Genomic DNA, 23,587 nt, shown 5'->3' with positions numbered 1-23,587 from the left:
CTATCTATGAGTTTATAATGCTGCTAAAGGAAACTCATTCTTCACTTGAGGAGCATGCCAAGGAATCATATTTTGAAAAGCTGATAAATACAGGGGAAGAATTGAGCACTGACGGTGCCTTTGATATATGAACTGTAGCTCTTTTGGGTAACCAAAGAGTTGCTGAGGTTGTTTCTCGTAATAAAAGAAGTGCAGCTAAGAAATGGAAAGAGAAGGTAGAATCAGAACATCACCATTTTGCAACCTAATGAACGAGTGGATTGGAGCAGTGGTCGTTAATGACGGTGACGCCACAAAGGAAGAGGGAACCAGCCATTTATGCCCCTCTTGTTGGAACGACGCACCACCAACTAGGGAATAATCTTGCCAAAAAATTAAATCTGAGTCTGATAAAGGCTCTCGATTTAACTGCCAACTTATGAGAAGCACAGATGACAGGGAAAAGAAGTTGGGTGACCAACCTGATTTGCTAAGGACTTCCTAATTGAGCACTGGGCAAACTGGGTTGAATGGTCACCCCAATGTTCAGCTGCATCACGTGGACAAAATCAGCAAAATCCTGTTGTAGAAAACTAACACACACAAAAAAAATCCAGGTGTAGAAAATCTAAAAGATGAGCAACCTAGATCCTTCCATCAAAACCAAAAAAGCAAGCAAAAATATGGAGGAAAACACTGCAGATTAAAAGGAACTTGAGATTCCCATCAGTTGCAATACTGGGCCTTACTTGGTTTCTGATTCAAATAATTGTTTTTCAAAAGCATATAGAAACTGAAGAAGTTTGACCGCTGACTGGGTATTGGATTCTATCAAGGGATTATTATATTTTTAGGTGTGGTGACGCCATTGTGGTTGTTTCTTTTTAAGAGTCCTCATCTTTCAGAAAGACTGAAATATTTTCAGATGAAATGTTCTTATATAGTCTGTGGGATTTACACCAAAGTATTCTGACAGCAGGAAAGTGAATGGTCTAGTGTGAGACAAGATTGGACCTGAGTTGGTAATTGCTGAAGTTAGATACATAAAGGATTCCTACACTGTTCTTAGTGCTTTTGTATATGCTTAAAATTTTCAATAATAAAAATAAAATTTAATTCCAAAAAGAAAAAAACCTAGGAGTGAGGCTCATCTGGAAAGTTGAGCTCTGAAGCATCACTTTTCTCCATGTGCCAATACTTGTCCATTGGCCCTCCAACCCTCCCTCACCTTTGCATGCTTGCCTCTGGGTTTTGACGGCTGGAAGTCTGAAAACTACATATCTCAGACTCCACCCCTTAGCTTCTGGTTAAGTTTCATCTGTGGGAATCGATGACAAGAGATTAGAGGAGAAAGGGAAGAGAGAAGCCAGTCTGCTTCTGCTACAGCAGCAACTGTGACCCTTAGCAGAGCCACTGGTCTCACAGTGGCCACAGGAGTGGTTGGTGTCCAGCAGCACCTCTGGCAGTGGCAGTCAGTGTGGGCTGGTGGGCTCTATCCCTCGGGTGCGAGCAGCTTCCTGACCTAGTGGTACCACCCTTTCCTCCCCTCTGCTCTTCCAGCCCTTCTTCCACATTTGTAACCAATGTTGCCAATATCCCCTGCTTGAAATCCCCAGAGAAATGTCTGTGACTGGACTGGACACTGACCGATACACCATGACACCACGCACTGGGGCAGCTGTAGCAGGAGTGGGGCTGACATGATGAGATGGGATTGACAGGGGGTTAGGGAAAAATGGCCATGAACGGGCTCTGGAATCCATCCCAAGCGTCCTGTGGATGTCACTTGGCTTCCCTCCACTCCGGGAGGAGGAAAGGGTGCTGAAGGTGGGAACACACCCACGGCTGGTCCTACACGCTCCCCCTCCTCACCCCTCCTTGCTTGCCTCTAGCTATGGGGCAGTAGACACGCGTTCTCTCCTATGGTTGAGCCCAGAGATGAGCAGTCGGGGCTGGCATGGAAGCTCCTCCACAATTAGAGACCCGGAGTCTTTCGTCCTGTGGCTCTTCCGTCTGTGGCTGAACACTGCACGCTTCAGTCAGCAGGAAAGAGCAGGGGTGAGAAGGGAGTTCTCCTCTTGAAGGGCACCCCTCAAAAGTTACATACGACACTTTCACCCCATCCAAGCCACCCAGAGGGCTGGTAAACGTGGTACTTATTCTGGGAAGCCATGGGCTTAGCTCAAAATCAGGGGCTCCACTATTAAAGAGGGAAAGAATCATGGATTCAGGGGCAGGCATCTAGCAGCCTTGGCCACGAAGGGCCATTATTATACGTGTAATTGATGTGTTTGTCACCTGGAGGGCCCCAGGCACACAACAGTGACGTTGATCTGTCTTCCTCTACTCCTCCCTTCAACCTCCTTAAATAAAAGTCACCTTCACTAAATTTGGGGGCCAGGGGGACTGACCCTGACTGCACTTGGTCAGAACATGCTGCAGCCATGGTCTTGTGGGGTCACCTGATTCCTAGCCACTTCCCTGCTCTGCCTCGTCCACTTTGCAGCCGTGTCTTCCTGGAAACACCCACTCCCTCCTTTTCCCAAAGCACCTGCATCACACACTGATGTATGTAGTGGATTCTACCAAAGGCCTGTGGAGCAAGAGAGGAATTTTACCACCACAGGTAGGAAGTAACCCAGAACTGAAGGTCAAATCTCCGTCTTCCTAAAAATTCATTTCCTACCAAAAAAATAATTTCTTACTCCCTGTGTGTCTTTGTGGGTCCTGGTGTCCTCTAGATCTCTCCCCTCTCGCCTCTGGGCCCCTCACCCTCTCTCCCGGGATGCCCATAGAAACGCAAGGGTTACTTCTGTTATTCCATCTCTGCCTCGCTCTCACTGAGCCAGGCCACGCTCTCGGGACCTCATCTTTAGTAACCAAACAAGCCCGTTAAGTTATCGCCAGACAGAAGGAGCCATTCCCTTCTCAACGGGGATGTTCTGACTTTCTCGCGGGACATTCAGCTGTAACTACAGTCCGCTTTTAAAACATTTTTTTCTGCTACATGTAGAAGATAGAAAGGCTGTCTCCACGTTCAGTGGGAAAACACCGCAGAGACAAAACAGGTATAAGTGATGCCACACTCAGGAGAGGAGAGGCTGGGAAGTCCCTCTTCCCGATAAATTGTAAAGGAGGGGGCTGGCGCGGCCCTTCCCAGCCTCGGCACTTCAGGCTGGACAACTCTGTCGTGGGGGCTGCCCTGTGCTTTGTGGGACGTTGGGCAGCACCTCCGGCCTTTACCCACCAGATACCAGTAACAACCCACCTACCCCTACCCCTGGTAGTGACACCAAAAATGTGTTCAGAAATCATCAAATATATCCTGGGCATGCAAAGTCGCCCCTGGTTGAGAACCGTGGGCCAGAGGAAAGACACAACAGTGCAGACACAGGGCACGGCTGGGTAACCTCGCTCTGGGCCTTCCGACTCGAGGTTCTCACAGCTCACTTGAGGTCACTTGAGTGACCAGGATGAGCTGGCACGGAGCCAGAAGCACAGCGATAGGTAGTGAAAGGGTCTTCACTACCAGTGAAGAAAGAGGCAGTGGAGAGAGTGGCTGATTATCTAGGTAGATATTGGTTGAAACAGATTCCACATCCCCATCTGCTCAGGGACAGTGACACCTCTGGGAAGAGGGGTGGGGAGGGGCTGAATGGCTAAACACAACCCTGCCCCAATCTCAGAGGACCCCCAAGCACAAGACATCCCACCAGAGCCTAGTGTATTATCTTCCTGCCCAAAGAACAGCCCGGGTTTTACAAAAGTAGATTCCAAGGGTTGGGAGGGTCATACATTGTGTATCCAGAGGTATAGAGAGACGGGAAGCCCTGAGTCCTGGACCCACGCTGATTCTCTGCACGAGCTTGGGCTGTGCATTCTCTCCAGGTTCAGGTGAGTGGTCTCTGTCATGAACAGATGGAGCCAATCACTCTGGGAGGAGTCTTCTGGCTCCGATGCTGGCCCCACGCAGCCTGCCTCATGCCCGTCCAGCTCAGTCTCCATCTACCCAATGTTTTCAATCAGCCACCCAGCCTTCACTGAGCCCACTCTATGCCAGGCTCGGTGGCAGGTGACGATGTCAAAAATGGGCAAAGTGAGAACATCAGGTTTCTGCTTCCTATACTCAGGGACAAGGGATGAGGGATTCAGGACACACCCTCTGCTGTGGCCTTCCACACAGCCTCTGCAGAGAGATTTTCCCACACGGCGCCTCATTTCATCTCAAGTTCAATCCCAGCCCTGGTTTCAAGGAATTTATAGTCGCGTTAGGAAGACAAGACTAACACACATTTCTATTTTATTTTGCCAATGGTGAAAAATGCCACCTTCCCCACAACAGCAACCTGTAAAGCATGTCCTGAAAATAACTTGGTGTATATTAGCTCTGTTTCATAACTTTTAACCCTTCATGTGAGCTTTTAAATTTTACTTTAAAATCCCCGAAGAACAAGTCCATCCTTTGGAGTTCATCCCCAGCATTCTTTGTTCTCCCTCTCACCAAGGAGCAGGTGGCTCTCTGGTCCGCCTAAGGATGCACCAGATGGTCTGACCAGACCATCCCCCTAGAGTTGGTCCATTCTGCTGTGAACTGAATATCTGTGTCCCCAAAATTCATATATTGAAACCTAATCCCCAAGGTGATGGCATTAGGATGCGAGGCCTTTGGGAGGTGATTAGGTCATGAGGGTGGAGCCCTTGTGAATGGGATTAGTGCCCTTATGAAAGAGACCCCAGAGCACTCCCTCTTCCCTTCAGCCATGTGAGGATGGCATCTCTGAACCAGGAAGCAGACCTCGCTGGACAGAATCTGCCAGTGCCTTGATCTTGGACTTAGTCTCCAAAACTGTGAGAAATAAATTTCTGTTGTTTACAATTCACCCAGTGTGTGGTGCTTTGTTATAGCAACCCGAACGGACCAAGACTCCTCCAGGTGCTGGAGTCCGAACTCCTGTTGTTTCCACATCTCATTCCAGGTGCTCTCAGCGGCTCCAGAGCTGCGGTTTCGAGCGACCCCGCCCCACTCACAGCTGCGCAGGTGCCACTGTGTGTCAGTGTATGACTTAAGCGTCATTGTCATCAGACTGGCCCCAGGGACAAATGGGACCCTGCCAGGTTCGGATTCCAATTTGTGGATTCCTCCTCTATGCAGGACAATTTTGTGCCTGAAAGATTTTAGAAAGTGATGTGGTACTGGTAACTACTAAAGCCCCCCTGCAAGCTCCCCTTTAGAGCAAAAAGAATGCAACATCAGTCCAGGAAAGCCCTGCCCTGCTGGCTTTGCAGCAGGAAATGAATGTTCAGTCCTTTCAAGAGTCATGTGCGGAGGTGGTGGCAGAGGGATAAATTGGGAGTTCAGGATTTGCAGATACTAACTACTATGTATAAAAGAGATAAACAGCAAGGTCTTACTGTAAAGCACAGAGAACTACATTCAGTACCTTGTAATAGCCTATAATGAAAAAGAATATGAAAAGGAATATATATATATATATATGTGTGTGAATCACTATGCTGTACACCAGAAATTAACACAACAATGTAAATTGACTATACTTCAATTTTTTTAAAAAAAAAATTCATCTGGGTGCAGGAGCATGGGCCACAGGTGAGCTCAGAATCTTAGGTAATCAGGCAGCACATGGGTGGCTCTGAAAGGAAATTGCTTCTACCACAAGTTTACCTCGGTCTCAAGCTATAATTCGCACAGACCCCTGGTCCCACATGAGGCAGCTTCCACCAATCTTGTGAGAAGAAATGGGTGGGAAGGACTTGGAATCAGAGACACGACAGTTAGACCAGAGCCTCTGCTGACACTCCTCCCAGATGACCAGCTCTATTGACCAACGCAGAGCTGGAGATGGAGCAAGACACAGGCACACCTCCCCACGTGTCAGGGTGCACCCTGTAGCCAGGGAGAAAAGCAGCAATTGAGAAAAGTGTGGCTAGGTCACACTGTGGATAGACCGAGTGAGGGGGCTACCAGGTGGGTCACAGCTCCTCCTCGCCACACCCTACACAGCCAGCCTCCCTGTCCCCGTCCGTGGAGACCTCACAGGGAACCCCACCCTGCAGCAGGGCTGAAAGGATGTGCCCGTGTTCAGGAAGAAGTCGGCAGCGGGCGTGTCATTATGGAGGAGAGCATCTCTACCCACACTTCAGAGGCATCCCCCTAAATCCCAGCTCTGCAGTGACGCACACACAGATCTCACAACAAGGAGTTTTCACTGGACAGTGCAGCACTGCATGTCACAGGAACGCCATGGACAAGTCTTCACAGACAAGGCCAACCGTGAGGCGAGTCTTGGAGAGTGAGAGTGGCGAGTCGAGCAGGGCAGGACCTGCAACGGCACTGCCAGGCACCCGGGGGCTAAGCCCAGGTCTAGAGCCAGGGAGACGCCATCCGGTGAGGATGGGGTGCTGAGAGAGAGGGGCTGGCCCCGTCAACATCTGTTGTGTCCCCTTGGCCAAGCACGTCGTCCCAGGAGCTGCCCCTTTACCAAAGTCACCTGCAGCTTCTCTGCATTTTACTCATTTCCAAACCGCACATTTGACAGTTACCCGGCACATTCAATATCTGCCAGTCAGTTGGCAAAAAGAGGGAAACCGTAAGGACTCTGTCCTCAGCAAGCAGCCTTTTGTGCCTTCCTCAGGGGCAAGTCTGATGTGAGTTGGGTCTCTAATAAGCAGCGGCACTTACAGTCCCTTCCAGAGCCCGCTCCTCCACCAAACACCCGAGGTCCCGAGAGTTGGTGCCTCTGCGAGAGGGAAGCTAATTGCCTCATGAATGTCCTAAGACCTGGGCTGAAGGGCTCAGCCCAAAATCAAGCAGTACCTCTGTGCCCTTCAGGACACCTGTGTGGAGGGACAGTGACAGGAGCCGAGCCGTCGTCAGCTCTGCCCCATGCTCTGCGCTGCTGGGCTCTTTGCCTCCCACTTGGCTGTTCTCTTTGCACCTTCCTCACCTCCTCTCTAAGTCCCCGTCTCTGCCCCAGATGCCTCATCATGCATCACTAGTTATTATTGCAGGGAAACTGCTTGCTAATCAAAAAGGAGGGAGGGAGGGAGGGAGGAAGGAAGAAAAGAAAGAGAGAAAAGAAAGCAAGCTTCACTGCAGCCCTCTCTCCCTTCTAGGGGTGTGATTAGCTCACTCTGGGTCCATCGGTTACAAGTCTGGATAGTGTCCCGATAGCCTGGAAGGGCCTCTTGGAAGGAGAAGGGTAGAGCCCCTGACAAGGGCGGCTAAGAGCAGCCTGGAGAGACTTGAATCGATCTGCCCAAGGCAGTAAGGTGAAACCTGAGTGTCTGGGGGCAGGCCAGGGAAGTGAGGAAAAGAAGAGGCAGAGAAGGATCTTCAGAAAAATGGGAACTGACCAAGAGGGTCTCAGAAGGACTAGGAAGGAGGTCAGCCAATGAGAAAGGCACCAACACGGAAACAGTCAAGAATTTAGGACTGGAATGCCTGAGGTCACCTTTTAGGTTGTTTTCTGGGCTGTACAGTGAGATCACTTCCCCAGCATTCACAATGACCCCCAAGATCTTTACTGATCATCCGCTACATGCAACAGCTTTTGGTTGGCGATGCTTCGGGATAATGAAAAGGGGGGACTGTCCACCGGGGGTCAGAATGGCACGAAGAGGGGGCAGCAAGCACAGGAGCTACCACACACTTAAGGGACAGGTGTCTACAGAGATGCAGTCACAGGGAGGTTAACCTAGAACAGAAGCTTCACCCCTGGGGCATCCCCAGAGACATGGGGAGGCATTGGGTGCACCCTACCTTCTGCAGGATGGGGCTTCAGCCACTTCCCAGCATCCTAAGGGAAGGGGTCCCCCAGGGCCAGAGGATGGGGGGCAGCTGGGTCAGAGAACTAATCACTGTTTAGCCTCATTCCCCCATGATCCTTCCACCAGCCCTGAGAATAACCCTCCTGTATGGCCACCCAGAGCCCCATATAAAGCCCAACTTCCCTGCGGGACAGTCACAGTTCCGAATCCCCAGGGCAGTTTGACATTAAATAAAGCCCTCTACGCTCCTTTTCCCATCTGCTCCAAGTTTCATTCTACTGAGTCCTCTTAACCGTGAGATCAGCTTCATTTGACCTTCCTGGTGTCCCCGAGCAGCACGCTCCCTCTGATTCCCCAGCTGTCATCACCTGGCAGAGCAGAAAGACGCAAAGCCATTACACGTGGCCACCTTGTTGCCGGAGCCTCTCCAGACCGCTTCCCTAATGACTGATTTTCCTGCCAGTTAGCATCTAAGTCTCTTGCAGCCAGACCTTAAGCTATTGCTAATTTTAAAACAATGGTAAGACATTAAACTCTAAACTCTTCTGCTCTGGTTTCTAAGCAATGGCTCTTGTGAACTTCCAACTCACTTATAAGGTGTGATTATAAAATAATAAAGCTGATTATTTAAACAAATGCCTCAGAAAACATTCTTTTTATTTTTGAAAGGCAAAAGTTAACAACAACAACAAAAAAAAAACTCTTAACCTGTACTTAGACTTTTAGAAAATAATGTATCAAGAATCACTTTATTTTAAATGCTACTGCAATGAGGCCATCAAGGTAAATTGAGTTTTTATAGGGTTTACTATCATGCACCTGTGCAGCTTTAAGAAATCTGTTATTTGTAATAACCTATAATTTAAAAGAGTATGAAAAGGAATATATACGTATAACTGAATCACTATGCTGTACACCAGAAGTGAACATATTGTAAATCAACTGTATGTCAGTTAAAAAATTTTAAAGAAATCTGTTACTATTATATCTTTCACTAAATCCTTATTGATTTTTACACCAACCATTCTTTTATGATGTACAGTCATCTAAAATTGTTTCCATTGGGGGAGGGTACAACTCAGTGGTAGGGTGCGCACTTAGCATGCACGAGGTCCTGGGTTCAATCCCCAGGAGCTCTATTAAAAAATAAATAAACCTAATTACTTCCCCAAACAAATTATATATTTTTTGAGCATTTAAAATAATAATAAAAATACATTTTAAAAATAAGTAAAATAAAAATGTTTCTAAAGAGTCACTTTGGAAGGCCCTATGCTTCAGATTCGTTTCGACACCTTTGAGCACTTGAGATAGACTAGACCCACTGCTCGTGTGCTTCTTATGGTCCCTGTGTGGTCAGACCACCAGGATGCCTTGTCCTGTGTGAACCGTGGACGGTGGCCCTGGTCAGCCAGGCCGAGCGCCCTTCAGTTCCTACTGGACTGTCCACCACCTGGGGGAGAAGTGGGTCCTGCAGACTCGAAGTTGGAACAGAAAAGCCCCAGGAGGAAGCGCTCCCAGCCTTGTGCAGCGAAGGGCAAATGAGCAGCCACGCAGAGGCCGGCTGGGAAATCCAGGGGCGCTCATCGCCTCTGTGTGCCCCCGGTCACTGGGAGCAAGACACGCTGGCAGAGTGCCTGCCATCTCCCGAGCCCCGCAACAGAGGCCCCTCGGGGAGAGGCAAAGATGACCAGTAGTCAGTCCCCCTTTGGACGACAGACAAGGGAACAGGCAGAACATGTGGGGACTCTAACAAAGACCTGAGCTGTGTGTTGTAGGAGGTTTAGATGAACCACGAAGCCTAGAGAAGTCTTCCTGGAGGAGGTGATGTCTGAGCGAGGACATGAAGGCTCAAAGGGTTTCTCCAGGCCAAGAAGGACGGAGTTCGTTTACAGGAAGAGGGAAAGACAGGCAAACGCAGGGAGAACTCAAGTACAGTTAACAGGATGTGAGCTCTCGTGGCTGGGGTATCAGGCACGCGGCAGCAGGAGGTATAAGGGCAGGTGAGTCTGAAAAGGAAGACGAGAACTTTCTGTGCCAAGCTGACGCGGAAGGCTTTGTCCTGCAGGCAAAGAGGAGGGAGCCATCTGTCCCTTCAGGACCTGGGCAAGCTCCAGTCCATCTGTTCGTGCAACGTGGGCAGGTGGGCTGCAGAAAGGGCCTGGCACAACCTCCTCCCCTGCACTGAGCCAGGACAGACCCTGGAAAAGTCAGCGGCCTGCAGGGGCTGCCCCTGGAGGTCTGGCCAAGCCGGGGACGCAGCATCTGCGAGGAGGATGAGCTTGCTGGGTTGGGAAGCAGACACAGGGGTTCCCCAAAGCTCAGCTGAGTGATGGCCGTCACAAGATATCCAGCTGTGCCCCAAGATGTTCACCAGAAGGGATTCCAGCCCCAGAAGGCACCAGGCAAGTTCCCTAATCGTAACTCAGAGCAAGGACCAAGCCCCACGCACTGACTGAGTCAACAGAATGGGATAGAAGATGTAAACAGCCTGGTCCTTGAGGGGGTCATCACTGGGGTATCAGACCCCTTGTCTGCTTTCCAGCAGAGGAGACTCAGAGAGTGCCAGAAGCCCCGGAGCCCCTTCCTCAGCCCTCACACCCCCAGCCTGGCTGCACAGGAAGTCACAGTTTCCCCGCTCCTCAAAGTCAAGCCACACAGGCCCTTTCAATGTTATGGATTTTACTGCTAATCACTACCAAAATCTAGAGATGTCCGTTCAGTAAACTGTCCAGTGGGTGCTCCGGGGGAACCACTGGGCATGGTGCTAGGGGAACAGACAGGGACACAGGGTCACACAGAGGTGATGAGCCCCCCCCCCCCCGAATTTGGCAGTCCCAGGTAGGGAGAGTGGGGTGGGGAGAGCAGAGGGTCATGCAGCAGAACAGAGGGGCCCCCAGCCTGAGAGGGGCTCCAAGCATTTCCTAGAAGAGTCACCAGAGGACAAGCAGGAATTCACTAAACAAAAGGTGTTCCAGGCAAAGGAGCAGAAGGTACAAAAGTCTGCAGGGAAGAGAAGGTTCTAGAAATCCCAGACACTCGCAAAGGTCTCTTAGTGTCTTTCCTAGAGCAAGGGAGGCAGTGTGCCCAAGGGTCAGGCCAGTCCGGCGGGTGGAGGGTGAGGGAGGTGCTGGGACTGCCCAGGTTCACACTCCAGCTCCAGTCCGGACGCCGGCAGGTTACGCCAGCATCCTGGCCTTTGGTTTCAGGCAGCAAGAATAATGTTCACCACAAAGGGTGGGCTCTGTGAGCACTGATTTCTCCTATTTGTCCCTGAAATATGAGAGCTGCCACTGCCTGGACCGAGCAGGGCAGAAGCCCAGTTAAGGACAGGTGCAGGGACAAGCTTGCTCCTAGGCCCTGGGCAGCAGCTGAGCCACTTGGGCCTCACTCCGCTGCTGGGCCCTGAGGGCCTTTTGGCCCCAGCATGGCAAGTGCAGTGAGCTTCACCTGAACCTTCCTTCCCACAGTCAGCCTCGCGGTGGCCTCCGCCTCTGTCAGTCTCATGCCCTGGGCTGAGATCCTGATGGTGTCTGCTCGCGCCCAGAGCCCACTTCAGCTGACACTGAATCTAGGGCATCCCCCCAGCTAGAACCCCCACCCCGCACCCACACACATCAATCCACCAGGAAGGCCTGTGCGTGAGCTCCCACACCGTGAACAGGTGCATGCCCACACTCACACGTACACACAGGTGCACGTGCGGCAGGTCCTGTCACACAAAGCCACCCTCTCTGCTTGGCCCACCTCTCTGTGTCACCCCTCTCCGTCACCCAGCTCATCCTTCTCCCGTCTTCCCAGCCCTGTCCCCCAGGGCACACTGAATTTACAGGGGCCCCTCCCTGGTCACACCCTCTGGGAAGGGAGCCAGGGCCCAGGTGCAGAACCACCAGGAACTTCTCTCCTTCCCGCTCTGGGCAGAGTGCACCCTCCTGGCAGCTCAGAGACCGGGGTCTCCTCCCAACACCTTCCCAATCCTGGGCATGGGCAGCAATGCCTTTGTCTTCAAAATGAGGTTAACAAACCCGCCTCAAAGGGTCAGACGGTGTGGGATTAAGCGGCCCCGGAGGCCTTAGGCAGCACCATTGCCCCCTGGCAGAGCCGGCCGCTCCCCATCTGCTCCTCCTGCTGGCCCACAGCTGCCCTGCCACGGCCACTGCATGACTGCTCCTCTGAGAGGCTGCGTGCCCTCAGGAGACCAGCAGCGTGTGCACACGCACACATGTACACACACGCGCGTGCATACACGGCCACCACCCTTCACTGGCCCCAGAAGAGCTCTTCTGACTTTTTCCCCCAATAACAGGAATGAGCCACCCTGAAACTTCCACCTTCTTCAGGCAGCTCAGGGATCACAGGTGACCAAGTGATGGAGGTGATCACAGTGAGGCCCGTCTGCAGCCAGATACCAGGGGAGCTCTGGTCAGTGCTGAGAAAACCAGCGTGCCCAGAGCTGGTTTGCTGTGGGGGCCCAATTACATAGGGTCCATGTGAGTCTGGGTTAAGGTCAAGATAAGGCCAAGTTAGGGGCTTAGCCAAATACAGTCCCAGGTTAAAGTCAGTACAGGCTGGGTTCATGGACTGTGTAGGGGACAAGAGTATGGCTAGATCAGTGGTCAGCATGGGGCCAGCTTCCGAGGCCAGTGTGGCACCCAGCAAGGCATCATGACCCTGGGGGCCAGACCCCAGGCCTGGGATCCCATTAGGACAACCTCTATATTCAGAACAGTCAGGTGGCTCTTTGCTCTCCCAAATCCAGGACCACATGGAAGTAGGGCCCACCGGAGGCAAGAAGCCCTGAAGGTGAGTCGTGTCAGGCCCCAGGGAGCAGCCCCCCCACTGCAACACCCCCACGTCCAGACGTTGGAGCTGCCCCTGCAGGCCCTGTGCACACAGAAAGACCGGCCCAGATTGTTGCAGAGAGGCCAGTGCACAGGTACACTGCGGCTGTGACCGTGGGGTGCAGCTTGCTGATGGCTGCACCCTCCCAGCACCACTGGAGTCTCCTCAGGATAATTATTTATTATTCATAGTCATCAGCATCTTCATTAATTATTCATATGATCCTTAATTATTATCCTTAACAATAAGAGCAGTAAATAGCAGAAAAGTCCTTGAGGTGCCTAAGGCCCAGGGCCGGGTGCCTCCGGGCAGTTAGACCAGCTACTGCCCCCAGGGCAGTGGGGGGACCACAGACCCCCATCCACTGCCCCGCCCTGCCCCTGCCCCTCCCACTGGGGCTCAGGGGACCGCAGGAGGAGATGGTCCCAAGGGCTGGGGGAGGAGCTGTGCCTTCCTGTTCCTCTCCCCTCCGCGGCCAGGGCCTCCTGGGCAGGGCCTCCACGGGGAGGGGCCCAGACAGTGCGCTGAACCCTGGGTGAGCCATGTGTCCACACTGGGCAGCCCCACTAACTTCCTGGGTCTGAGCCGTGTCTGTGCAGGGGCTGGGAGGTGAGGGCCCCCAGCTGGCCCGGCAGGGAGAGGCGTCGAGCGGGGCCATCTTGGGGTAGCTCCTCGCACGCCATAAACTGGGAAACCTGCAAAAGAAATGGAGTGAGAAGCCAGGAGTGGAGGATGGGGGGAAGGTCAGAGGACAGAGAGGGTCAGGAGGGAGGCCGACAGAAGAGGGCAGGAGGGGATAAGGAGATGGGCCAAGGCAGACAGAGCAGGACTCCGACCACAAAGGGGAGGCCCAAGGTTGGAAGGAGAGAAATGCACTCTCAAGGGCAAGAGCCAAACCCAGCAGCTCGGGGCCTCGGGAGCTTCCACCTGCCACAGGGGAGAGCCAAGGCCGTAGCTGCTTCCTTCCCCAGGGAACGTGGCAGCTGAATTCAAAACCAACCCAGAATAAGGGACCCTGAGCTGGGACAGAAGCTGGATGGAAAGAGAAACAATGTTCCTTCCTCCAATCTAGAAAGAACTCAGGGACCCAAAAACAGAGGCAGGCTGGCGGCCAGGCCTCGGAAGGCCAGGGAGAGTGCCAGGGCAGGCGGGAGGGGGTTTGTGGGTGCTGACGAGTCTGCTGTGAGATCTCTGCGGGGGCGGCTGTGAAGGGAGACTGGCACATTTGCTGACGTGGGCTCTGGTGTCTGCAAACAGGAGCAGGCAGCATATGGGAGGGGGGAGCAGATGCCAGAGGAAGTGGGGATCAGAGCCCAGGCCACCTCTGGTAGCCAGAGGAGCCCCTTCTAGGGGCCCAGACACAGCTCTCCTGTCAGGAGGCCACTCAGGAGAGGACAAAGGACAACAGAAGCCCATCTCTGGCAAGAGAGGAGAGATGCCGGCCAGGAGTGCTACCCTGGGGCTTAGCCAAAGCCTTGAGGACAACCCTGCAAAGGGCCCAGCATGAGAGCCACTGGTTGGCAGTAGAGCCAGACCCAGGGGGTGCCAGTCACTGCAGGGACCTGGGACCCTGTCCCAAGGGGACCCCGGCATACAAACCCACCACCAGGCCTTGGGCTCAACAGTCCCCTCTACTTGTAGCCATGACACAGGCACCATGAGTAGATCTGGCCATGCAGGTGACACTGGGGGAGCACATGTCACTCAACTGGCTGATTTCCTTGGCCCAGCTGTCTAGGGGCTTGGTTTGAGGGCTCTCCTGCCTTGCTCTGTCCTCACAGCTCCTGGAGCACAGCCTGGGAGGAGGGCAGGAACAGGGTGGGAGGAGCCTGGGGCCCAAGGCCGAGCAGAAAGGGTAGCAAAGCAGGTCTGGGAGGGAATCAGGGTAGAAAAGGCAGGGCTAGAATGCTCAGAACTTACCTGAGAAAGCGAGTCCAGGGTGAGGGTGGGGATGGGGCTGACGGGCAGCAGAGGGGAGGTGGAGGTAGGGCCAGGCCCCGGGGTGGTCACAGCACTGTAGGCAGGTGGGACCAGCGTCATCTGCCTCTGCAGCAGCTGCAGAACGGTGGCCATGTCTGCACTCAGCCGGGTCTCCAGCCTGGGGCAAGAAGGAGGAGGATGCTCTGGGTCTCCAGGAGATGGAGACACGAGTAACTGTGACTTCGGGACCACCCTATGGACAGCCAGCTGGTCAACCCCAGGCTCACTCTTCATTCTAGGTGTGGCAGCCCCTGGTTCAGCTCTGAATGCAAGAAGACGGTCAAGCTACTGGACACTCAGACAGGACTGGACAGAGCGGACACCCCTGCACCCTGCAACACTGCCAGAAACCCACAGGTCACAGAGCAGTACTCCCACGCCCAACACCTACTAGACCGTCCCCCTTGACACACACAGCTGGGCCTAAGCTGGATCCCAGGGACCACCCTCACCTGTTGAGCTGCCTCTGGAGGGCATCCAGCCTGCTCTCCATGTCGCCCCGGGACCGCCGGCCCGGGCTGGAAAGAGGGATGTTGAGGAGGCTGGGGGCGGGGGCGGGGCAGCGAGGCAGCTCCTGGTACTGGCGGCCCCGGCTGTCCCCCCAAAAGCTGAAGATGTTGGACACTCCTGAGAAGGCGCCTGGAGCCAGAGAACTGGGTTGAGATGGGGACAGATGCCATTTCCCGCCCACCCGGGCAGCCCTGGCCCTACCTGACAGGGGGTTACAAGTGTCACTGCTCTTCTCTCCGTCCTCAGTCAGGGGGTCCCCACCCGGCAGCTCTCCGGGGGGCCTGGGGCTGGAGAAGGGCACCAGGCGGAGGGGGCTGGAGCTGCGGCCTGGGCCCTCATCCTCACTGCTCTCAGGGCTGGAGGGGCCGCTGGACAGGCTCTCCCCCCATGGCCCCACCTGCCGGCCCCGGCCACTCGGCCCTGCCCCCGCCCGGCTGGGCCCCAAGGCTGACACCTCCCCTGGCTGTTCCGGGTCTGTGGGAAACAGAGAATGAGCCTCAGAGGGGCAGGAGGCACGGAAGGGAGGAGGGGTGGAGCAGAGGGAAGAGGAGGAAAGGGCCCGGGTCAGGGGGATGGGAGCAGCCCTGGGAAAGGACCGCACAGGACCCCCTGGTTTGTCCCAGGTGGTTTCTTCTGCTCTCTTTCCCCACTTTCAAGAGGACTGAGAACTCCCAGTGCAGGACCAGGTCATCTCTGACCTCTGGTTGCACAAGCACGGGCCACGGCACTGCTGGGCGGGGCTCTTGGGACCCCGTACCCTCAAACCCCGTTCTGGCCTCCTCGCCCTCCTTTGCCCTGTCTTTTCTCCCATCATCAGTTCAAGGCAGCGCCCACCAAGACGCCAGTCCTGGAGGACCAAGCAAACTTAGGCACGCCCCTGCCCTGGAGGGTGGAAGAGGGCTTCCTGGAGGAGGTGACAGTTCAAATGGGCTTGAAGGGATGGGCAGCGTTTGGAGAGCTGGGGTGAGTAGTGGGAAACACTGAAGGTGGGGCACGAGGTCTGTGGAGCCTGTGTGGAGCAGACCGGCCCGCCCACCGCGCTCCGCCCTCCTCCCTGCCTCCCCTAGGCCGCGCCCCCCGCCCGCCTCCCGGCTCACCTGCACCCCGCCCCCTCCGCTCCCCCGCCTCACCCTTGTCCGTGCGCCTGCGGAAGGACAGCTTGCGCTTGCGCTGCCGGCTGAAGCCGCCCTCCAGCTCTGCACTGCCGGGAGAGCCAGGGATCATATTGGTCTGGAACCGAAAGCGGTGTCAGGGCCTTTGCGCGCCCTCCCACCCTGCCCGGTCCCGCCCAAACCCCCTCATTAACAGAAAAGGTGGGGCTGGGAGTGCCGGCTCTGGGGGATTGACTTCTGTCCCAGGACCAGGGCTGAGACTGGTATTTTTCACAACCTGATCTGACCCAGCTACCGTTTGACAGGCAGGGAAACAAGGCCAGAGAAGGTCACACAGGGAAGGGGCAGCCACCCAGCATGCAGCCTGCCGCGCCGCCCACTTACATCTCGCAGATTGAAGGTGATCTCCAGGCTGGACCAGAAGTGGTCGGAGAACTCGGGGTACATGTCCAGCACCTCCAGCAGGTCGTCCCGGTGGATCTTGTGCAGGTCACAGTAGGTGAGGGCCCGCACATCCCCGTTGGACTTCCCAGGCCTTGCATACAGGTTCAGAGGCTCTCCGAAGATGTCATTCTTCCCTGGAGGCCACCAAGAGGGGGGCTCAGCCCCTGGGGTGGCAGCAGAGGCAGCAGGCACCTGTCTTCTGGGCATTCTCACCCTGGGCCAGGCACCTCCCCTCAGTCTGGTCAGCAGCCTCCAGAGCCAAGGAAGCATCAGCCAGCCCCATCCTCCCGAGGCTCCCAAAGGCAGGACATGTGCAGAGCCCCAGGGGTAAAGGGCCAGGGACCTTGTGCCTCCCAGCTACTGGGCCAGCCAGCAGCTCCAGCCCAGATGCCAGGATCTGCCCACGGCCCTGGCTTCCTTGGGTTCCAACTCTACTTGTACTCCCCAAAGCCCGTGTTCCAAACACCCTCCTGGCCAATTCCTACCCCCTCATTAACTGTTCTTCAAACTACAGATCATAACACAGTAGTGACTCAAGACCAGCATTTTGTTTACTGAAAGAAAATACGGCAGCACAGCTACAGCACAGCACAGAACAGAAACCGCCAGAACGCAGTACGGCAGCCGGCGTCCGGCAAAACTTTGGTTTTAGTTGTGTTTGGGGGCGTTTGTGGCATGAGTGTGTGTTTATGCTGAACTGAGAAGTTAAAATCTAAAAAGGCCCACCGTGACACATCTGCCCTGAGGTGTCCAGGGCCAAGGGAAGGACAGGCAGAGGGCAGGAAGTCCCCAGTGCCCAGGCACACGTGCCCACGTGCACAGGGAGTGGGGAAAGCAAGGGGTGGGAGGGGAAGAGGGGCAGGACTCCCTCGGCTTGGGAGGCGAGGGCTTGGCTGTATTGCCTGAGGCTGCAGGGAACCACGTGGCCCTTGGTAAAATCAGATGCATAGCCTGTCTCCACTGCCCACCTTGGAGCATCTGGATTTGGTCCTGTTTTAAGGAGCAAGAGTGTCACTGCCTATGAAGAGACCCCAAATGGAAGGCCCCAGAATTCAGCAGCCCACCCCATGCGGGGCTCCTCTCTGCCACGCCCCTGGAGAGCCTGAGTTTAAGTGAATTAAAGGAGCTCAAGGTCCCAGTGGGTAGTCCCCAGTCCACAGCCCCCAGGGCTATGTCCTTCCAGGGCTCGGACCTCTCCAGGCCTCAGCAGGCAGTTCAGGCCCAGCTCCCGGTCCCCGCCATACCCAGGATGGCCACCACAACATCGCCCCGCAGGATCTCGATGGAGCCCCGGGAGATGAAGTAGAGGGCAGTGAGCAGGTCCCCAGCGTGCACCAACGTGTCCCCTGGTGGCGCGTGCGTCGTCTTGAACTTCATGGCCAGGGCCCGCAGGCAGCCCTTGGTGGCCCCTCGGAAGGGCTTACAGTGCTGCAGCAGCGAGCGGTTCAGGTGCAGGCAGATGTCGGCCTGCAGGCACTCGGGGAAGCCCTTCAGCACCTGGGGGAGGGGGGCTGGCTCAGCATGCCCTCTTCTGGGACCCTACGCCCACCCCCCACCCAGATGTCCTGCAGGAAGCACCAGAGCATCCAGCATGGGGCCAGGGACCTGGGTGCCCATTCCAGCTCACCCGTCCCACCCCTTCTAGCTGTGTAGCCCTGGGGATGACGCCTCACTGCTCTATCCTCCAGGTTCTTATGTGTGAGGTGTGGAGACCAGCTCCTGCCTGGGGCTCTTGTAAGGATTAAACATGATCACCTAGAGCCTGGTCTGGCCCCCGCCCCAAAGTGAGAGCTCTCCCCGTCAACAAGCTCACAGGCAAAAGGTGGGTGACGTACCTCTCAGGGTCCTCCCCAGTGCTAACTGGGACCTCCTGAACATGGAGTGTGACTCTGGTGGGCTGATCCATGCTCACTGCACCAAGAGGAGTCCCCACGGTCACCCTGCTCCCTCCAGTCCCCACCAGCCCGTGGCCAAGTGCAGTGGCCTCACCGCGTTCATGTCGATGCCATTGGTGTAGGACCAGGCATGCTGGAAATACTCCTCAAGGCGCTGGCGCAGTGGGTTGGGGATCTGGTGGAAGCGGATGAACTCCCGCACACGGAGCATCTGCGTGTGGTAGCGGGCCGTGCCCGAGTACAGCCGCTGAATGATGGCCGACACATTGCCGAAGATGCTGGCATACATGAGGGCTGGGAGCAGGGTGAGTGGGGCCATCAGTATCTGAAGGACCCCATCCGCCCTTGCCCCAAGTCAGGGACACATGCAGTCATGTCTCAGTGTGAGCACACACTCGCGATGCACACACACAGACGCCCAGGAACACCCGCCCCTCCGCTCTGCCTTGTGCCTCTACCCTGGCGTCCCAGCACCCAAATGTGCCATGATGGAGGTCCCTGGGACTTAGAGACCCCACTCTGGCTCATCTAGCACCCTCCCTCTCCTCTGTCCTGGGCTCTTCCTGGACCCTGGACTGCTGGCTTTTCCTACCCCCGGCCCCGGGGGCACTCACAGCCGATAAGCATGACACAGATGGAGAAGATCTTCTCGGAGTTGGTGTTGGGTGAGACATTGCCAAAGCCCACGCTGGTGAGGCTGCTGAAGGTGAAGTAGAGGGCGGTGACGTACTTGTCCTTGATGGAGGGGCCGCCCAGGCCGCTGCTGTTGTAGGGCTTGCCGATCTGGTCGCCCAGGTTGTGCAGCCAGCCGATGCGGGAGTCCATGTGCGGCTGCTCCATGTTGCCAATGGCATACCAGATGCAGGCCAGCCAGTGCGCGATGAGTGCGAAGGTGCACATGAGCAGGAAGAGCACGGCCGCCCCGTACTCCGAGTAGCGGTCCAGCTTCCGCGCCACGCGCACCAGCCGCAGCAGCCGCGCCGTCTTCAGCAGCCCGATCAGCTGGAAGCGGGTGGGATATTCAGTGTTGGGGGCAAATGAGGAGCCGGGGCTCTGCAGCCCTCGGGGGCGGTGGCAGGGGGCATCGGAGGTGAGATCTCCAAAGACTTCCTCCCAGAACCTCTTCATAATAGAAGCACCTCCCAGGCGATGGGCCCAGCACAGAGTCACATTAATCTTCATGCTAGCTCTGTGACAAAGGGTTCACGGTCCCCATGATGAGAATGAGGAAATGGGCTCAGAAAGGTGCACCCACCCTAAGATGCCTGGCCAGAGGACCCACTAGCTTCCGGGACACTTCCATGTGACTCAGAAGCCAGTGGCCACTTTGGACAGACACATTAGGGAAAGGGGAGCTACTCTGGGCCTCTAAAACCAGGGAGAAGCTCGTATGGAAAGGAGAGCAGGCCCAGCTTAGCTAGGGCACCTGCTGTGGGTCTGTGGCCCTCCTTCTCTCACAGCCCCCTCGGCCCCACCACCTCCCACCTGCTTCCCTCCTTTCTCCCCTGTGTCCTTGCCAACCTACCTCCTCAGAGCCAGAGCCGAAGATAAGTAAGTCAAAGGGGATGGCAGCCACCATGTCGATGAGGAACCAGCCCTTGAAGTAGTGGACAGCAATGCGGCCAGGGTGGCTGACCACCTCCTCATTGGCGTTGACGTAGGTGGTGCGGAAGTTGATGAGGATGTCCACGATGAACATGATGTCCACGATGAGGTCCACCACAGCCAGCGGCTGGCAGGCATAGCCACAGTCGGGGCCTGCGGAGCCCTCTTCGGTCTCCTTCAGCAGGAAGGCAGCCGAGTAGGGGGTGAAAACGGCCGTGTAGATGACCAGCAGCAGGATGAGCCAGTCCCACACGGCCTTGAAGGGGCTGTAGTGCAGGATGGTCCAGCGGTGAATGCGCGGCGCCTGCAGCTTGTACTCCGGCAGCACGTCGGCCCCCAGGGACAGGACCTGAACGGGCAGGGAAGGTGGAGGCGAGCGCATGATGTCCAGCTGGGGTCCCAGCAAAGGAGAACAGGCCACAGACCATCCAGGGTAGAAGCAGGTGACATCTCTGCTGGGCCCTCCAGAGAAGAGGCCAAGTAGTGTCGGGGGCGGGCCTACACTCAGCCAAGTGGCCACAGCCACTGACCACCCCTCGACTTGGGCACTACAGTTCCCCATGCTGCACAGGACCTCCTGGCCAGCCACCTGAGTCCAGGGCACCTCACAGTAACACCCACAAGTACTGTCCCCCACCAGCAATGCAGACCCATAACTGAGGATATAACTCCCACCATGAGATCTTGCCCGCCCCCTCACCCAAGACCACATACACACACACGTGCACACAAGCACGTCCCACATACACCACGGTCCAGAAAATGCTCCAATGACCACATCTCGCAGCCTAAGCAATATAAATGGTGGCAGTCACTGCAGTTTCTTACAAGTCCCACTGCTGGTGGTCCAGGGACTGAGGGCCTAAATGTCCCTTCATGCCACTGGCCCGAGGACCCAGCCACCCAGATCCAGGTCCCCTGGCATCCAGGGGAGAGAGACCAAGACACTCCCACCCTCCCCTTACTCGCCCTGGACCAGAGCAGATGTTCAGAAGTGACCACCCAGCCTGCACAGGCTCACCTCACGTCCTGCCTCCTCCTCACTCAGGCAGAGGCAGGCTCGCCATTCAAACCAGGTGGCAGTAGCCACGTCACCCTTTCTCCCCAAGCCAAACTAGGCAGAGCTGAAGCCAGCTTTCCCACACTGTCCCAGGAGCCTCTGTCTATCCCCCTGTGGCCTCCCCTTACCCCTCAGAATCCCCAGAATTTCCCAGCCTGGCCCTGTCTTCCCTGGGCAGCCAAACCCAAGGCTCCCCCCCCACCCCGAGAGCCAAGGTTGAAGACCCCACAGGAGCAGCACTAAGTGTCAGGGCCCCGCATCCTCCAGCCTCTGTGCAGTGGGTGGAGCCCCAAAGATTCCCATTTATAGTCAAACTGGGGATTCCCCTGCAACCACCGCCCGCCCCCCCCCCCCAGGTGGGCTTCGGAGAATATCTCCTTAGAAGAAGTAAGTAGAAGTTAAGACGGGCCATAGTTAGGGGCTTAACCACCCTGGGGTGGCCACAGGGCTCCAGAGGCACATGATGAGGGTGGCTGGGAACATCTGAGGCCTGCGGCAGAGGAAGGAGAATGTGGCTTCCAGGACCCCACTTCTGCCCTGCTTTCAGCCCAAGCCACCTGTTCCTTAAGGCAGAGAACATGGGGCAGTGACCTTTGGGGAGTCAAGTGGGTACTGAAAAACTGGAACTGACCAGAGCCCTCGCAGACTAGGAAGCGAAAGAAGGGGCTCCTTGCCCGGCTCTCCAGGGACTGTGCTGGACCACACCTGACAGATGTGGTCCTGCCCCTCCTCCCCGAGTCTGCCCACAGCTGGACTAGCACCACCCCAATGCACACACACACACACACACACACGCACACAGACACACAGACACACACACACACACACACACACACACACACACACACACACACAGAGGAGACAAGCCCAGAACACAAGCCCTGGACCCACAGACCTCATCCTACAGGGGCTAGGCTCAGCCCTGGAACCACCAGTTTACCATACGGCCTTGGGCCAGTGTGCAACCTCCCCTGACCTGCCAAACCCTGGTTCCTCACCTGTGGCCGAGAAGACTCCCCCCCACAACTGTCCCCCAGCCACGAGGAGCGTAAGAGCCAAGACAGACAGCTCAGCTGCCGGGTGGGAGTCTCAGACTCACCCCTGAGCCACTCTAACGCCCCCCTGCCATCCTCCCTGAGCTTGCTCCTGGCTCTCTCACAGAAGCCCCTGGGGGCAGAGAGGTGGCTCCCAGGAGGAGCCTACACAGTCATCAGCCTGGGGAGCCACCAACACCTCAGGCTGCCCCAAAAGAGGTGAGCCAGGTGTCCCAGCTCAGCCTGCCCTCACTACTCATCCAGTGGCCTCTGACCCCCAGCCTCCTCAGACTCCAGGCCCCAAACCTAGACCCCAGAAGCAGCCCACGCCTCCCTCGTCCACCACAGGGTCCACCCCAGCACACGGAGTGCTGGAGGGGTGGGGCCCCAGGGCATCCAAGCCAGGCCGGGCTGCTGCCCGCCAGCCCTCTCACTGTCCCAGCCTGCTGAGGGAGGTGGGGTGAAAGCGGGAGGCACACTCTTCCCCCATCTCCCCACCATCCTCTCTGGGCACCCATTTCATTCCTGTTCCCCTCTCTTCCTTTTGCGTCTTGAGCTAGAAGACTGGGCCACGAAAGCCCAAGGAGAGCAGAAGCCCTGGCAACAAAAACACTGTCCACCTAGCCTGGCAGGCCTGGGAAGAGCAGGCTGGAGCCAAGAGTGGGATGAATGGGGCCACAGACCCCATGGCTCCCCAAACCATCCTGCATTTCTGAAGCCCTCTCCCCGCCTGGAACCAGAGCCCTCTGGGCCACATCTGACTTGTGGTCTCAGTGTCCCAGCCCCAGAGGGAAAGGGAGGGACTGGGGGATCACCTACCTCCTGGGCCACCAGGCTGGAGATGCGTACGGCCCGCCTCACCCGGCCTTTCTGGGCCCTGGGCTGCAGGGCCCCTGTCCCGCTCGCCTTCCCCGCTGGGGCCGCCATGGAGGACTTGGCTCCCCCCAGCCTGCCTGCCCTGGGGCCCTAGGGCCCAGCCAAGCACCTCACCTGCTCCCCAACAGCAGTCCCAGCCCAGGCTGTGCCCCAGAGGCTGGCGGCCTGGCTCCCGAGGCAGCCTCTGCCTCTGGCATAAAGCCAGGGTCGCTAGGGCTGGATCTCGGGGCTGGGGTCACCCTGGCAGTGAGCGTGGATAGCGGCCCGCCTGGCTCGGGCTGCCCATGGCCCCCTGGTGCGGGCCCCGCTGCCAGAGTGCCGCGCTGTGCCTGCTGCCAGCCCAGCAGCCGCTAGGCGGTCGGAACCTCGGCTCCTCCAGCCGGCCCCTCCTCCTCCCGGGTCCCCACCCCCACCCGCCACACTGGGCTCCCCCGCCCCGCCCCGCCCCGCCGGCCAGAGGCC

The 23,587-nt window shown here is 56.4% G+C and overlaps 1 protein-coding gene across 3 annotated transcripts in view; it reads right to left on the bottom strand.

Moving 5' to 3' along the window:
- Nucleotides 1-12,769: 12,769 nt before the first annotated feature.
- KCNH2 (potassium voltage-gated channel subfamily H member 2) overlaps nt 12,770-23,587 on the bottom strand; it is a 32,856-nt gene continuing 22,038 nt past the window's right edge. The window contains exons 1-11 of one of the 3 annotated variants that reach the window (XM_032483147.1): nt 23,069-23,221; nt 20,076-20,504; nt 19,165-19,552; nt 18,645-18,844; nt 17,900-18,152; nt 16,596-16,789; nt 16,230-16,329; nt 15,301-15,573; nt 15,042-15,228; nt 14,530-14,707; nt 13,028-13,304 (exon numbers count right to left, since the gene is read on the bottom strand). In XM_032483147.1, coding sequence (XP_032339038.1) covers nt 13,176-13,304; nt 14,530-14,707; nt 15,042-15,228; nt 15,301-15,573; nt 16,230-16,329; nt 16,596-16,789; nt 17,900-18,152; nt 18,645-18,844; nt 19,165-19,552; nt 20,076-20,504; nt 23,069-23,176 — 2,439 coding nt within the window. In that variant the 5' untranslated portion in view covers nt 23,177-23,221 and the 3' untranslated portion in view covers nt 13,028-13,175. Of the gene's footprint in view, nt 13,305-14,529; nt 14,708-15,041; nt 15,243-15,300; nt 15,574-16,229; nt 16,330-16,595; nt 16,790-17,899; nt 18,153-18,644; nt 18,845-19,164; nt 19,553-20,075; nt 20,505-23,068; nt 23,222-23,587 lie in introns of those variants that run through there. The other 2 variants (XM_032483145.1, XM_032483146.1) reach the window with 2 other exon arrangements.

This window comes from Camelus ferus, chromosome 7 (assembly GCF_009834535.1).
Source record: "Camelus ferus isolate YT-003-E chromosome 7, BCGSAC_Cfer_1.0, whole genome shotgun sequence".
Classification (NCBI taxonomy): Eukaryota; Metazoa; Chordata; class Mammalia; order Artiodactyla; family Camelidae; genus Camelus; species Camelus ferus.
The sequence above is the reverse complement of the archived record's forward strand: the minus strand, read 5'-3'. Positions and strand labels throughout refer to the sequence as shown.